The 17,087-nt window shown below is 39.1% G+C and overlaps 1 protein-coding gene across 4 annotated transcripts; it reads left to right on the forward strand.

Moving 5' to 3' along the window:
* agfg2 (ArfGAP with FG repeats 2) lies at nt 1-16,507 on the forward strand. 4 transcript variants are annotated; one of them, XM_017471647.3, is made up of 14 exons: nt 1-817; nt 1,586-1,679; nt 3,597-3,712; nt 3,824-3,947; nt 6,331-6,451; nt 6,776-6,880; nt 6,986-7,018; nt 8,391-8,576; nt 9,112-9,196; nt 9,333-9,379; nt 12,702-12,785; nt 14,061-14,183; nt 15,125-15,195; nt 15,540-16,507. In XM_017471647.3, the coding sequence occupies exons 1-14, from the start codon at nt 651-653 to the stop codon at nt 15,585-15,587; spliced, it is 1,404 nt and encodes a 467-aa protein (XP_017327136.1). In that variant the 5' UTR covers nt 1-650; the 3' UTR covers nt 15,588-16,507. The 4 variants fall into 4 exon arrangements, with proteins under 4 accessions (XP_017327136.1, XP_017327138.1, XP_017327137.1 ...); XM_017471649.3 differs by lacking the exon at nt 8,391-8,576; XM_017471648.3 differs by lacking the exon at nt 6,986-7,018.
* Nucleotides 16,508-17,087: the final 580 nt, after the last annotated feature.

Genomic DNA, 17,087 nt, shown 5'->3' on the forward strand with positions numbered 1-17,087 from the left:
CAGTTGTTTTTGGCAGCTACTGCATCCTGTTGCTGTTCATTTGTTCCTGAGTATCTGTGCGCTTCATGTATCGCTGTTTTGTGTACTCCGAGCCCAGATTTCTGTCACCGCTCCAGCAAAGCGTCGTGTTTTCGTGGAAGGACGGGCGGGTTCTCATGAGCTTTAACCATGTAACACGGTGGTCATGAATGCGTGGCAAACGCAAGGAGGAAAAAATATATATATTTATATATTTATATATATATAGGCTATCTCAGGACAGGTTTTAAGCGGAAAGCGAACACGGATTTTTAAAGCGCGCTCTGGACTATTGGTTATGGGTGGCAATGGAAAACTAAATATGCACTAGGCTAGTAAAATACAAATACATAAAATAAAATAAAAAACTCAAGTGGACAACTCGGTGACTGCGCATCTGAAATATGCATGTGGAGATCCCTGAGATAAATCGTCTGAAGATTATGCAGTCGCAGAGCGGCTTTCATGAGGCGGACGTGAGAAACGCAGCGGAGTAAATCGAAGGAGGAACTGAGTGCAGTGTAACGGAGCGCCACTTCACGTCTCCGTGCTGCAGACTCGACATCCCTGACAGGCGGTCTCTCTGTCTCTCTCTCTCTCTCTCTCTGTGTGTGTGCAACCAACACACGAGCATGTCGAACCGAAAACACCGGGACAACCAGGAGATTTGCGCCCGCAAGGTCCGGGAGCTCGCGCAAACCGGGCCCAACAAACACTGCTTCGAGTGCGGTCAGCCTGGTGTAACTTACACCGATATCACGGTGGGCTGCTTCGTTTGCACATCATGTTCCGGAATGCTGTAAGTACCCTAACGTTTATGCACAACCTCCTGATGTTATGTCATCTCTAAGATTACTGTTATAACGACGCACAGGCCTGTGAGTCTGATTGTAGGAGGATTATGCGTGTTAACTTCAGTCCTCAATCAGTGCTTAAGCCTGATCAAACCTGATGTAGTAGGCGACGTGCTGTAGGGACTATGATCATAGATAAGGCAAGCCCCCTCTCACCCTACCCCACAGCAGGCTACCAGAGACTCGGAGGATGATTTTCAGTGTTTACGTCTTCATTCAAGCGGTAATTACTACTTTGTCATTTTTCAGGCGTGCCCCCTCATCGCGCCTGTGCAACGTTTCATTTCGTCACGGTTTCAGGTTTTACATCATTAAGCCTTTTTTCCCCTGCATGTCAGCAAGCCCGCTTAATGCAGCACAAGATTAGACACGCAGATTTCACATTTCACTTTCTCATATTGTCATGTAAGCTGTTCCACAAAAAAAACATTCATCGCACCATGGTCTGTTTTCACGGTTATGTTTTTTTTGTTGTTGTTGTTGTTTTTTTTGGGGTACCAGATTTTGTTATTTTATTCAAACATTTTGGTTCCTTCATCTTCACGGTTGCATTTTCTGAAATGAAATGTTATCCTTCACATCCCACATATCACCAAACTGTAGACAAATAAATAAATGCGTCGTCACTTTTCTCCTTTTTAATGCGTCTTCTTCTGTTCCCAGTTAGTCTATCAATTCAATCCAAGCGGTTTTATCTCTCTTATTTCTTCCAGGAGGGGGCTCAACCCGCCCCACAGGGTCAAGTCCATTTCCATGACAACCTTTTCCCAACAGGAAGTAGAATTTTTGCAAAACCATGGCAACGAGGTAAGTGGCGGGCACTCCAGCACGCAGACGACGTGTTGTAAATTGGGTGGGCGTGGTCATATAATAGACACGCCCTCAATGTTTTAGTGAAGACCGTAAGACGAATCATATTAAATCTAAGGGCTGAGTGGTAGCCTAAATAGCAAATCTCTTCTTGAGAAAAGGTGCTGATATTCTTTATTATTTTGAAATGTTTTTAACAGATCAAGAGATCAATGTTGTGTCTAATTGTTTAGATGTCATGTGGCAAGAGGGCCATTTAAAAAAAAAAAACATCTTATTTGTTCCTTGGTGCAAAATGAATGACCACATAACATACATTACTGGTCAAAATTTGGTCTAAATACCTACAACGGAATAATGTCTGCATGAATCGTATAGGAGTACCTAATAGACCTCTCAAAATCCCTGTTTGGACAAAATGACTCATTTTATGATGTCTGTAATAATATTTGAAAAAATTTTTTTTACACAATCTCCCTGTGATAAAACTCTCGGGTCCAGGCACATTAAATTAACACACCAGGACCAAGTTGTCACAGGGTTGTTTTCCCTACAAACCCAGATTTTTGTGTTATAAACACATGTCTCATGTATGCATGCGTAGTTTGAATATAGAGATTATTAATGGATAATATATGTTTATATTTATTTATTTATTTAACAGCATCTAACATTACATGATTTAGTATCTGACATCTTCATTGTTTGTGTGTGTGTGTGTGTGTGTGTGTGTGTGTGTGTGTGTGTGTGTGTGTGTGTGTGTGTGTTAAAAACAGTAGGTTAAAAACAGTGGTCTGTAATATTCTCAGGTGAAGATGGAGAAAAACTCTTGACATTGCTGATCTGGGTGGAAATAAAAGTCTCTGTGTAACACCTGCAAATGTTAGAATTATGCAAGAGTACCCATATAAATTCAATCCAGTCTGAATAGGACTAAAGCTATGATTGGAAGTACGAGTTAGGGTGGCAGTTGGTTGGAAAGGATTATGTATCCCTGCTGGGGTTAATCCTACAAATGAAAATGCACAGTGGATTTAACAGGAAAATGATTGTGTTCTTTGATTTGATTCAAAGTTCTTTGGCCTTTTACATAAATTTGCACATTGAGCTCTGCTCTAATGGTGCACAACATTCTCTGGTCTCACTATGAAACTGTTCATACATTATGCATGAGAAAAAAATCCACACTACTAGAATATGTTGTATAAATTACATGCAGGGTGCACATAGTTTGTGACCAGTAGGCCATAGTAATGAGTGTAAAAGAGTTTCTGTCATCATGCTGAGCAGTTAGACTGGACTTTTGGGATGACATAAAGTGTATTTGAGGAATGTGGCAGTTACTTGCTCTGTGTGTGTGGTCAGGAGGGTGCGAGCTCTAGGTCACGTGAGGCTAAACCGGCCTGTTTAGTGCTTAAATATTGAGTAGAGATACAAGGGTAGATATGGAGTATTTGTAATGGCCCTCATATTGTAGTGTGAGCAGAACGCTCACATTACGTGCACTTGCACCCGTTTACTGATACACACATACACACACCTCATGTAATACCACTAAAAGCCTCTCACTCTTTACCACATTAGTCCCTTGTGAATGATTTATTGGTGAGAGCTCTTTTTGTTATAATACTTCTGAAATGCAGGTCACAAATCTCTGAGTCATTCCATCTCCTCCTCCTGCATAAAAAGCTGGTGATTGTAGCAGATATGTATGATAGATATGATTAAAAGGGACAAGTTAATGATTGTACGACTATGATGTTACTATTGGATAAATCATAGTGGATGTGTGTATGTATATAACCAAATATTTAGAAGGAAGTGTTTTATTTACGGTTCCCTTTATTATACTCCATGATTATATGAGCTGAATGGGAATCTAAAGACTCACTATTCTGCTTTGTGGGAATGCAGGTTGGGAAAAGGATGTGGCTCTGTACATTCGACCCAAAGACGGATGGCTCTTTTGACCCACGTGACTCGCAGAAGTTTAAAGAATTTCTTCAGGATAAGTATGAGAGGAAGAAATGGTTAGTCTGGTCAAGTTTTTTATGTTAAAGTTGTATTATGTCTTCGATTTCAACTATGAGTGACTTCTTTGTAATCTGGATGTCCTTATGGAGCATATCTTAATTTTGTAGGCATTTCTCTAAGAGTAAAGGCAGGAGGGATGTAGAGCCTGCATGGAGTACAGGGGTTCAAGCTCCTGCTCAGACTCCTTCTGGAAACCCACTGAACCCTGCAGCCCGGACTTCACGTGCTCTGGTGAGAGAGATAGATGGAGAGAGAACTGGAGATAATCATAGAGATGGAAGGAAAAACAATAAGAAACTGAAATAAGAAAATACAATACTGTGCAAAAGTCATAGGCACAGGTAAAGTAATTTGACTAGGCCCTAAAAAATGACTAAATAAAATATTTGTATATACATAGAAATTCTAGAAATTCTTTTCTGTCTCTGGGTAATACCAGACTGCCTCCATCATGTTTCTATTTGAAAAGTGGTTACTTAAAATGACACTCAATACAACTGCTTGTGTTCGGCTTAGTGATTAGCATGTTTGCCTCGCAGCTCCAAGGTTGGGGGTTCAAGTCCCGCCTCTGCCCTGCGTGCACAGAGTTTGTATGGTCTCCCCGTGCTTCGGGGGTTTCTACCTGGTACTCCGGTTTCCTCCCCATTCCAAAAAACATGTGTTGTAGGCTGATTGGCATTTCCAAACTTGTCTGTAGCATGTGATTGGGTGTGTGAATGTGCATCCAATTGTGCCCTGCGATGGGTTGACACCTTGTCCAGGGTGTCCCCCGCTTTGTCCAGGGTGCCCCCCTTCCCTGAGTCCCCTGGGATAGGCTCCGGCTCCCCGTGAACCTGTGTAGGATAAGCGGTATAGAAAATGGATGGATGGATGGATAAAGATTATGGTGTATATTTGGGTTGGGGGCAGAAGGGGGAATGGGGGAATGGTGTGCAGTGCTCACTAGATAATATTATGTTCAGGGAAGCAATATAGCTATGTGGCTACTGCTAATAAGCAATGACTTTGCTGTGTAGGTAAATTGAGATGGAGTGAATGGATTACTCAAGCGACAGAAATGACTCAACGGATGAGGATTTTTTTTTAGTTACTGTTACACAGTGACATGCAACCATATATGTTCAATTCAGAATATACAGAAGAAGAAATGCGCCAGAAAAGCAGAGAGCTTTCAGAATTACACTGAGCCAAATAACTGAAGTTATCAACAACACAAGTAGCTACCATAATGTTAGCTAGTAATGCTACATGATTATGTACCTTTGTGTTAGCAACCTTACACTCCGGTTTGAAGTGTTGGCTGCACACTCAGAAATATCCATCATTGTTCAGTGGTGTAGAGACCGCATTAATGTTTGTAAACAAAAAGAGTTTTCTATCCTGGTTAGAAAGAGTTGTGATTTGTGTATCAAATGAACTACTTGATTAAAATCTGACTATTCAGCTTGACTTTATGTAAATTTAATCCATTTATTATTATGGATTAGCACTAAAAGACAATGAGTGTTATGCAGATAAACTAACACTTTCAAATGATGTAACTCTAGAAGATTCTTATGTCTTGGTGTCGTGTCGGTGGCTAATGATGCTAAGTGGTGGTCTAGCATGTAATGACCAGACATACACTATATGACCAAAAGTATGTGAACACCTGACCAATCACACCCATATGTGCTTATTGAAAATCCCATTATGTTATAATAACCTCCACTCTTCTGGGAAGGCTTTGCACTAGATTTTGAGAGCATGGCTGTGGGGATTTTTGATCATTCAGCTACAAGAACATCAGTGAGGTCAGGCACTGATGTTGGGTGAGGAGGCCTGGGGTGTAGTCAGTGTTCCAATTCATCCCAAATGTGTTCAGTGGGGTTGAGGTCAGGGCTCTGTGCAGGCCACTCGATTTCTTCCGCTTATTGCATGCTGGGTATTGTAGCGTTCAGGTGAAGACAGGAAAACGGCATAAAATCATGAATTCTGATATACCATGGACAAAGCGATACAGTCCCATGCAACAAAAAACTACATAACATGATAAATCCATCCATCCATCCATCCATCCATTTTCCATACCGCTTAAGCCTGAAGCCTATCCCAGGAGACTCAAGGCACAAAACAGGGGACACCCAGGACATGGGAGTGCCAACCATTGAAGGGCACAATCACATACACTCACACATGCATTCACAAACTACAGTTTAGAGATGCCAATCAGCCTACAATGCATGTCTCTGGACTGTGGAGGAAACAGCAGAAGCACGGGGAAAACATGCAAACTCTGCGCATACAGGGCAGAGGTGAGAATCGAACCCCCAACCCTGGAAAAAAATTTTCACGTTTAATTTTTTGGAATGTTTGGAATGTTACCAAAGACAATAATATTGATAAAATGTATATAAAAAATTAGGCTGGCTATAAAAAATTGAGGGTGTAGTACTTTGTCTACTCCTGTAGTGGGGAAAATTATGTATAATGGGCAAAAAACAACAAAGTATGTTTCTATTATTGTACAAATTTGAAAGTAATCTCTCTCTCTCTCTCTCTCTCTCTCTCTCTCTCTCTCTCTCTGTGTGTGTGTGTGTGTGTGTGTGTGTGTGTGTGTGTGTGTGTTTGGCAGTCCCAGGCTCAGTTGCCATCATGGGATAGAGTTCCGGCTGTGTCTCCAGCTGATGTTCGTACAGAGGTTTTCACAGCTCGACCCACTCGATCTCAGAGCTTCAGAGACCACACTATTAAAGGCACTGTTCATGCACTCTCGTCTCCTCTCCTTTCATCTCTTCTCATATACTCTCCTTCCACTCCTCCTTTCCACTCCCCTTGTCACATCCTCCCATGTCTCATCACCTCACATTTCTTTTACTCTCCTCTTTCCTCTGTTCTCCTCGTCTTTTCTCTTCTTTCCTCTTTTCTCTTGTGCTCTGTTCTTCTCTAGGCTCTTCTCACCCCTCTTCTCTCTATCTCGTTATGTCGTGTTTGTGTCTCTTTGTTCTACAAACACTACTCACTGTGGTGATTCATTCTATATCATTTATCAACGGACAGCTTCCCCTCTGCTCTCTCAGATTCCTTGTTAAGTGGGATGGAGAGGCAGAGACCAGGAACAATTTATCCAGGAATGGGACCGCAGAGTCGCCTTCCCTCTTTCCCTGCCCTTCCACGCCCTTCAGGTGAACACCTCTATGCAGACGCAGACACAAGTACACAAAGCCATGCACATACATCCAGAATTTTAAGTATACTATTTCTAAGTTTTGTTAATTTCAACCTTTCAGCAAGTAGCACTTTCAAAAACAGCTTCACACTAGGTAAGCTGCTGAGCTTTGATAGCATGTCTGCATGTGCATGCACTTCTATGACAGTTATCTGTCTACTGACCTCTAATATGGAACTGATAGGGCGAGTAGAGTAATCACAGGAAGAACTCTGTATTATTTATATGTTGTGTTCCCTGCATGATCGTACAGTTTATTTTAAAAAGCATGGTTATTTTAAAAAGCATGGTTTTTGTTCTTCAGTCAGAGGTTCTTCTAGACTGTCACACTGAGTCACACAGTGCGCCGTATGTGTTGAAATGTACCATGTTCATCTCAGACAGAGAGAAACAGTGTGTGAAGTGTTAGTGATATGTGACTCAAAATCTAAATGCCAATGGTGGCCGTGTCAGCTATGGAATGCTGTTGAGTCTGGCTTTGCACAGCTTCCACTCTCGGACTTCAAAGCACGTCCTCGCAGCACCAACAGGTCAAGGACAGACTCTGTTCTCTGACAAAAAAATAGAAAAAAGGCTTTACAGCTTGGATATATTTAGGATGTGGCCCTTACTGGCACATTCTGTAGGTCACTGACGTATTCACACCTTGTATGTTGAAGGAGGAAAATGCTCCAAACGATGCTGGTCTGAACTGTATAGATTTGAAGGAATTTTATTATTAATATCTATCATGCTGCTACATTTGTCATAGGCTGGCACATGGGCTGGTTATGGTGCTCTTACCCTCAAATATAAGACCTGTGGCTGTAAAGATGGCACTACATTATATACAATTAGTCTGACTTTTATTACTGAAGCTTTAGGGCTCTATTTGTATGCAGGTGCAGGTGTAACTCACTTTGATGCTGGTGTATTGCTTTTTTAGTTGGGTATCAGCCAATTTTTTCTCCTGTTCTTGCTCGGTTGCTGTATTTATGGTCAGAAATGAATCATAGTTGACACGTTATTATGCAAAAAATCTCATATATTTAACAGAATCAATAAGCTCTTAACAGAATGAATTAAATACCAGACTCACCAAATTTACTGCTGTAACAGAGAAGAGCAAATGACTAATATAAATGCTATACCCGAGAGTGCAAACACACTCAGTTTTGAAAGAAAATGAAAGAAGCCGTTTAGATTTGATATCACAGGAGCGTGTGCCTAACCATGACGCTTGATATAGCAGTAATTCTAAACCAACTATTTTTTCACAGTTACCAAATGGCTATACCATGAAAATATGCACCAGTGAGGTGATCCTGTTTTTCCGCTTGCATTATTATGATGGAAATTTGGTTTATTGACAAACAACATTTCACCAAATAAGGAGCTAGCAGTTAAATCGGGTGTATTGAAACAGGGACAGTACGTCACTGTGTAGTCAGGACTTGATCTGAGATCCGCTGCTGTGACTGTTATAGGTCGCACGGTATCCTCAGGAGGAGGAGCACCATTTAGGACTGTCCCTAAATCTCTAAGTTTGGACTTTGGAGGTCTCGGTTCTACCCCTAGTGCACTAAGCCATCAGGCTCCACCACTTGTCTCTCAGGACAGGTATGCTGCCGTGTCTCAACTCGACAAGGCCTTTTCTGACACGCCTACCACAGGTAAAGTTGTCCCATGCGCGTATGCTTCTTTGTGTGTATTTTTCTGAGATAAATACATTCTAAGATAATCGTGGGGTTTTTTTTCCTCCAAATGTGCATTGTGTTGCTTAAATGATGATTTAGAAATAAGTGAAAGATAGATGAAATTGTTAATAAAAGTTTTAGGGGAATATCAGGCCTCGCTCTGCCAAACTGTTCTACAGGACACAGGAAAGAGTTTACATTAGAGCATGCAGTTCACCATGGATTCTTCAAATGCTATAGCAAGAGCTTTCGAAGACAGGATTTTGTAACAATATAGTGATATACTTAAATGCCATATATTAGAATTATATTACATTAAAAACACATCAGAAATAACCTTTAAGGATGAGCGTTGATGCTGAACGCTGCAAGGGGTTTGTAAAATACTTTACTTCTCCTCAAACGGTCTTGAGATACAAGTGGAGGTGGAGTGGCGAGGCGAGGCGAAGCTTGCAGGGAGGATTTTTGAGACAGGGCTATATGATGACTCAACACTGATGTGTCTTTTTAGTTGCATCCACAGCTCCTTCTAGTGGCCCTCCGCAATACAGCACCTTGTTTGGCAACAGACTCTCTTCTAGTTCCACACCTGCAAGGTACATAATTACTGGGCTGAATTACTTATTACTCAATTATTAAAGCGTTAAACAAAGCAGCTCCTTTTTGTTTTGTGCTGGTGCAATGGAGTTTGGTTTTTGCCTTTGAATCTGATCATACGTTTTTCTTTTCAAGCTCTCCAGGTGTGCCAGAGGTTACATCAGCCTCTCAGACATTTGCAAGTGAGTTAATTATTTAGCAGTGTGTGTATTTATCCCTCGTTTAAACTTTTTGATCTCACGGTTGCTTCTCTGACTAAAGCTGTTTATACATTGTTGCTGATTTTTGTTGGACAGTCTCCTCTAGGTTTGGTTGTGCCATATTTTTTTTCTTCCATATTTAAATAATGGATTTAATGGTGCTTTGCATACTCTAGAAAAGTATCCAAACCTCGCTTGATACTTTTCTAGAATTGCAGAGCACCATTAAATCCATATTTGTTTAGCCCCAGACTTGTTTTGGTAGTGCCTTGGTCTTCATGATGCTGTTTGTTTAGGTATGTGCTCTAGGAGTATTCCAGGAATGGGTGCGTTTATATAATTTTATATAATTGCACACAGATCGACTTCATTCAACTAATGATGAGATTTCTGATGGCAAATGGTTGCACCAGAACTAATATATGCTTTTTCAGCAATTGGGGTGAATGATTTGTATTTGTAAATAAATGTGCATAATATATTGTTTCCCCACACACACAAGGGGGGGGTGATTAATTATGCAAATATATGCATATACTTACGCAAAATGTGTGTGTGCATGTGTATGTACAGCAGTGTTGGGTAAATTAAAGTAATCCACTACAGATGACTTACTACTTTAGAATCTGAATACATTACTGATTACTGCATGTAAAAAGTAATCAGATTACTAATTACTTTATTTTAAAGTTACTTTCAAAACTTACACTATATTTATACACTACAAAAAAGTTGGATTTATCATAAAACCTGCCTCGGGTGTTGTCACTGTTTGTAGAACTACCAGACCGATAAAATATCAAACTTTTCTAACTAGGCTAGTTTGTTGTCGCTAGCCAAGAGGTGCCACAACTAAGTTAACGCTAACAACTATGTTAGAGTGCCATGCAAAGTGCATTATTTTTCCTTGCTCTGCTCATATCATGTTCACATAAACTGGAACTCATATAGACATTTACACACCCTGTTTTCCTACTCAGCATGAAAGGATGTTTCAGTTTCAACCCCTTTACTGGTTAAAAAAATAAATAAAATCGGCGTATATCCATTTTATCATCACACTGTGCGCCAGCGTTTGGCAGAATTGAGAGACTGTCAGTCAATAAGACATGAGTGTTTCCACATATTTTCCTGTAAATCCTATCTGATTGGCCTCACCTCTGTTCACTGAAGATTTACAACTTTACAAATTTCAACCAACACTGTAGTCTACTTTTACTGACGTTCAGTTACGTAGTGACAAACCAGTCCAAGTGGAGAATTATTCAGGGTTAAAGAAAAAATCTTTGGGGCTACAGCCCTGAATGCCCAGGTCAGGATATGCGCCTGGCAGCCGCGCAAAACATGATTTATTTTAAAAATGTATTTTACTTAATGCTGTTTTCTTAACAATAAATTTGTACTTCAAGTAACAATAACTGTTATCAAATTACATACATTTAAAATGTAATGTGTTATCAGAAAAAGTAATTAGAATACAGTAACGCGTTATACCCAACTCTGGAGTACAGTGTATATATATACTTTAGTTGCACATTCTGCTACAAGCTCTTTGAAACATGTATATACAGTCATGTGAAAAAATAATTACACCCCACGGAAATTGTTGTTTGTTTGTTTTTTGACATATTAGGATAAGCAAACATTTGATCCTCTTTAAAACAGTGCCTATTAATAAAGTTGATACACTCCATCTAATGATACATAAAATTTATATTTTGTAGTAATTTTCACAATTTAAATGAGCAAAAAACAGATCCGTCACATGGAAAAACTAAGTACACCCCTACATTTATCACATTTAACATTTTTCATTTACGTTCAAATCAATAAAATTTTAATCAGGTGTTCAAGATTGGGTGTCAGTGATTAGAAGCTGCTTAGGGAGTGCAGGTGGAACCTGTCTTATTTATACCCCTCTCATATCTAGTGTCTGGTGTTCCCTTTGTTATTGAGGTGTTTAGTGTCATCATACCTAAACCTAAAGAGAATCTAAGGAGTTCTGTAAGGCCTTCAGAAAAAAGGTTGTGGATGCCTATGAGTCTGGCAAGGGATTTAAAAAGATCTCCAAATTATTTGAAATACATCATTCCACTGTAAGGAAAATAATCTACTAATGGCACAGATTTCAAATGACTGCCAATGTGTCCAGGACTGCCATCCCAGCAAATTCAGCCCAAGAGCAGACCATCTGATGCAAATAGAAGTCTCCAAGAACCCCATTTTCATTACAGGATCTGCTAGTAAGTTTTGCAACTGTTGGTGTCAAAGTGCATGCTTCTACAATCTGAAAGAAATTACACCAATTTGACCTGCATGGGAGGCGAGCCAGGAAAAAGCCTTTGCAAGACTACAGTTTGCCAATAAGCATATAAGCAAAGTCCAGGCCATTTGGATTAATGTGCTCTGGACAGACGAATCAAAGATAGAGATGTTTGGCCACAGTAATAGCAGACATTTTTGGTGCAGACCAAAGACAGCTTTTCAGGAGAAGCACCTCATACCAACTGTGAAGCACGGTGGTGGAAATGTTATGGTTTGGGGTTGCTTTGCTGCCTCAGGGACTGGACAGTTTGCATTCAATGATTCAACTATGAATTCCACATCATATCAAAGAGTGCCTGAAGGTAATGCGAGGCCATCTGTCCGAAAGTTGAAGTTGAACTGAAAGTGGACCTTTCATCAGGATAATAATCCTAAGCACACTAGCAAATCCCCAAGGAATGGCTCAAAAAGAAGAAATGGAGGGTTATGGGAATGGCCTAGTCAAAGCCGGATTTGAATCCCATTGAAATGTTGTGGGGGGATTTGAAACAGGGAGTACATGCAGGAAAACCCTCAAAAATCTTGCAACTGAAAGAATCTGACATATGGAAGTGTGGTGAAATATTCCAGCAAGCCTGGTGGAAAATTATGCAAAATGCTTACAAGAAATTATTTCTGCTAAAGAAGGCAATACTAGCTTCTGAGGTGAACTTACTGTTTCAAAGATGATCAAATATTTCAAAATAGCCAACAATTTTCATGGGGTGCAGTTTTTTTCCCACATGACTGTATAATTAATCTCATCTATACTGATATAATTTATATAAATTGCTTTGAGATGTAGAGTTATTTTAGAGTCCGTTGTGCTTCTGTGCAATCTTAAAATCTAGTACAGTTTTTAAGTGTAATCATTTTGCCCTTTAGAACCTTAGCTCCATTTTATGTAAACAGATTATGTAATTAGACCCAATTAGAGCTAATTCAAAAGTCACAAACAGCATCTTAATTAAAGCATCTCTCTTTCTTTTCCTTTCCACAGATTTCCCAAACCCCTTCTGTTCTACAGCCAGCAGTTCACAGCCTGCTTTATCCCCTAGTAACCCCTTCAACAGCACGGTCACAGGTGAGCCTCATCTCAGTTTTGCAATGAGACTGGTGATTAAATGTGTTACCAAATCTCTCTCTCTCTCTCTCTCACACACACACACACGCACGCACACACACACGCACACACACACACACACACACACACACACACACACACACACACACACACACACACACACACACAGGGTGCTTCACAGGACTACTTCTTTAATCCCAGATTAAGAGAAATTATTGGATGGTAGTAATCATTTTTAATCCAAAAATTATTTTTGCCTCAAGCTTAACCTGTATCCTTCCGTAACACAAGAACATCTAAGTGATTGATTTTTGAATAAACAGCTAAATGAAACACCAAGTACAAAATATTGCACACGTCAAACATACTGTGATTTTTTTTAGCCTTAATTTGGATAACCTTAGAGAGTTCCTTGCCTTTGTTAATAATGGTTGGGAATGGTTTTCTGGTTTAGCGCAGGCTGAAGGTTCATATTACAATGAAATAAACTTCTTAAATTCATGTGGTCATGCATATGATGAGATCACCTTTCGTAAGGAACCTGAGAGACACAATATGACTACAGATCAACTACCACTCAGTATAGACCAAGCCATAAGGAATTGAAAAAAAAAAGCAAAAAAAAAAAAAAAAGAATTAGCATGCTATGAAACCTGATTTATCGGCAACCCCAGTATGCAGGCAGTCAGTGGTCTGAGTCCCTGCACAGGAATGTAAAAATGATATGTGGCAGCGGTGCTGTGGCAGGTCGCCAAGCCAGTGGTCAAGAAATACTCAGTGGTAAAATATGACAGCTGTTTTGTCTGACGACAGGGCTGTTTTTCTTGCCGTCACCATCTACTTTTATGATTGTAGCTCTTGTCTTCAACTCTTAGATTCACAAATTAAAACAGGGTCCTTACTGAACTTCAGGTAGAAAAGACCATGTTATAGACAGGATTTCTCCTGATTTGCTTATAATACAAACCAGTGGAACAAAAGAAACCCTTAGAATAGAGAATACAAATAACTTCTAAGTAATTTAAGAGGCAATCGCAAATAGCATTATGTTTAAATCAGATAAAAAAGTATGTTCAATGAAACGTTCCCTGCCATAATGGTGTAGCAGTGCACATCTTTATTACACAGTAAGATCATAGTAATTATGAGTACATTGGATTTTAATGTAACAAAGGGGCTTGCAGGATGACCTGGATCAACCAGTAGAGTACAAACATGGTGACTGCAGTACTTTTGTTTAAATACTTTGTTGTAAAGTTTTCTCCTTTTTAACAGGTGACAGCAGTACGCTTGTGTCACCGTCTCCTTCAGCTGCCTTCCCTCACTCAGCCTCCTTTCCTGCTCCCACCTCCCAGAATGCTTTTCCTCATGACCCAGCTAATAATCAGGAGACAAATGGTGAGCTCAGACATTTCTCCTCCTGACCATCAATCATGAGCTAAATGGTCGATCTGGTCTTAAATGAGCCTGTGTCTAATGCATTTCCTCTTGTCAATACACAGTAATGTATTTTCCAGATGGCTATATCAATGATGTACTGTATGTGTTACATTTTTTTTTTTTTTTTGCAGTAGCCTAATTGTAAAATGTGTTTTTATAAGTATTTCAACATATTAGTGTTTTTTTTTTCAATAGGTGTGTTTCTTCACACTACTTAATAGCTACTTATAAAGTGAAAAGGCTTATAAAATATAAATAAAAGTAATTTTAGTACAGACCGAGGTATTTAAGATTAGGATCATAGTAAAAGAAACAGTCTAGGAGTGAAAACTAGTATACCAGTAGGTGTCTCTGAAGTGCCGAGATATATATATATATATATATATATATATATATATATATATATATATATATATATATATATATATATATATATATATATATATATATATATATATAAATGTCAAATGAAAATAACTAGTCCTTTAATGAAACTTAATCAATGTGATCAGAGTGTGTGCTAATGTTAGTAATCTATAAACAGAAATTTAATCTAATGGTTTCAATTTCAATATAATTTTGCTGATAACAGTACAACTACTTTCAAACTTCAACAACTTGAACATGGATATGCATCATTTAATACATCTACAAATATGCAGGTCAGCCACACCCATATTCATTCTACTTCAGTCAGGTTGTGGACATGTGCATGGGCACAAAGAAAGCACGCTAAATGATTGGTGCTTTGCTTAAATGATATAATCTTGAAATATTATAAAGTATGTACAATTTCCTTCTTCATTATTAATTCAGTTCTTTAGTTCATTATTAATGGCAAATACATCTCCGGTGTTGTGTTGGGTCTTGGATGTGATTTGTAAATTCATCAACTGCAGGTTTCTCGTCTTTCCCTGCACTGGAGTCTACCTCCAAAGTCCAGCGGTCGATGTCCGTCAACCCGTTTACTGTGAGTAGACTTCTGCAATCTGCTGCTGTTTAGTAATGTATCAATGTGTTTTCCATTCTGCTCCTTTCTGGGCCATAACTTTAATTAGACACATTTAAATTGGTTAGCGAACATGCATAACTTAGTATAGACTTTCAGTAGGTGGATTTAATATGCAGCTCAGTGATTAACTGATGTAATATCAGTTATTTATACCATATGTAATGACTATATTGGTATCTAAAATTAGGCCAAATGTATTCTGTGAGTGACTTGAGTGTGTGGTGAAAGTGTCTGTGGTGTATGTGTGTTAATGAGCACATCTGTGCGTAGTTCACTACTGTTCTCTCCATGTGTTCTCTCAGGGGACGGTTTACCCCACCAGAGGAACGTCACTGAACCCTTTCATCTGATCGCATCGTCCCTTTGACGAGAGTGAGAGAGAGGGGGATTGTGGGTATATGTGGAAGAGACAGAAAGCATGATGCCATTTCCATGCCTTGAGGAAACTTCCTCCATCAGATAAGGGAGGAAAACACACAAGGACTGCCCATTTTCCTGAGTTTAAGTTAATGTCTGTGTGTGTGTGTATTAAAGAATGGATCCCTTTTGTTTGAGTCTGTACGTATTTGTAAGCGTGAATGTCTTATTTGTGTGCACCATTTTGCACTACACACTACAAATCAAAGTTCTTTGTGAGCATGTGTGTCTTTGTGTTCTTTTTTTAATGTTTGTGCGTGGGTGTGTTCATTTCATACATGTTTACTCAAATAAGTTATCTAATGGTGCCAGATAGCAAGTGGCAATATCAGAAACACACACACACACACAGAGATGATTTTAACCTCCTGCCCTGTACTCTTGATAAATCATTGCTAGCTTTTAGCCTGCACTGGCTTGCATTTTAGCAAAGACACCCAAGTATCAAGTTGTAGTAATTAAACACTGAAAAATGGCAGCACGCAACTTGAGCTTCAAATATTATGATATTATTAATACAAAGTGTGCAAATTTTATTTAGCTCTCATTTGGCAACTCTCCAAATGCATGTTAATAGGAGAAACCGACTTAATCATTTGTTTGTATATGTATGTGAGGCATACATGTCTGTACGTCATCAGCCTGCATGCGCTTCATGAGCAAGACGCTGCCTGAATGTACTGCAATTTTGGTAATTTCGCACAAAGTGTTATTTGCATTACTCATCTTTATGGACCAAATAATGTCAGGCTTCATGTACAATTTTTCCTTTCGTTTCCAATATTTTTGCATTGGTTCATTTAGAATGTCTTTGTAACAGGAAGTATCCGTATGCATAAAGAAACTATTCATTTGTTCGTGTCAACGTGTATCTAATTGTATAAGTTACATTATGGAAATCAAGCCTCAGTTTGAATTTTGCTGCTTCAGGATTTCATGCAATATATCTATTTATAAGATTTGCATTTATATTTTTATCTGTTGGGGTGGGGCATCATTGCGTTATGAATGTAATTGCACTTCTTTAGAGCTTTAAAGTGGAAATTAAAAAAAGAGAAAGGTATCACTGTAAACCTTGCATGTGGCCTAAATTATTATTCCAGCATGACTGCAGTTCTATCAAAATAGATGTCTGTATGGAGTTTAATCTCCAGCAGAGGTCGCAGTGTAGCGTTAATAAGCAAAGCGACTGAAGGAAACGTCTTCAAATGGGTCGTAAGCAACACTTCACTTTTGTTATGCAGATAGTGTATTCTGAGATATACAGGCTTCAAACGCCTTGCTTATAGACGGTCGTTTAGACCCTCGTGTCAGTACAGTAGAAGTGAAAGTTTTCAGTAGTGCAACGGTTTGTGCAAATTGATAACGGTTATCACTAAAACACTTAAGTTTACTTAAAAGGTAATGTTTTCTGCCAAAGAAATCTGATTCTG

Source organism: Ictalurus punctatus, chromosome 7, assembly GCF_001660625.3.
Source record: "Ictalurus punctatus breed USDA103 chromosome 7, Coco_2.0, whole genome shotgun sequence".
NCBI classification, from domain to species: Eukaryota; Metazoa; Chordata; class Actinopteri; order Siluriformes; family Ictaluridae; genus Ictalurus; species Ictalurus punctatus.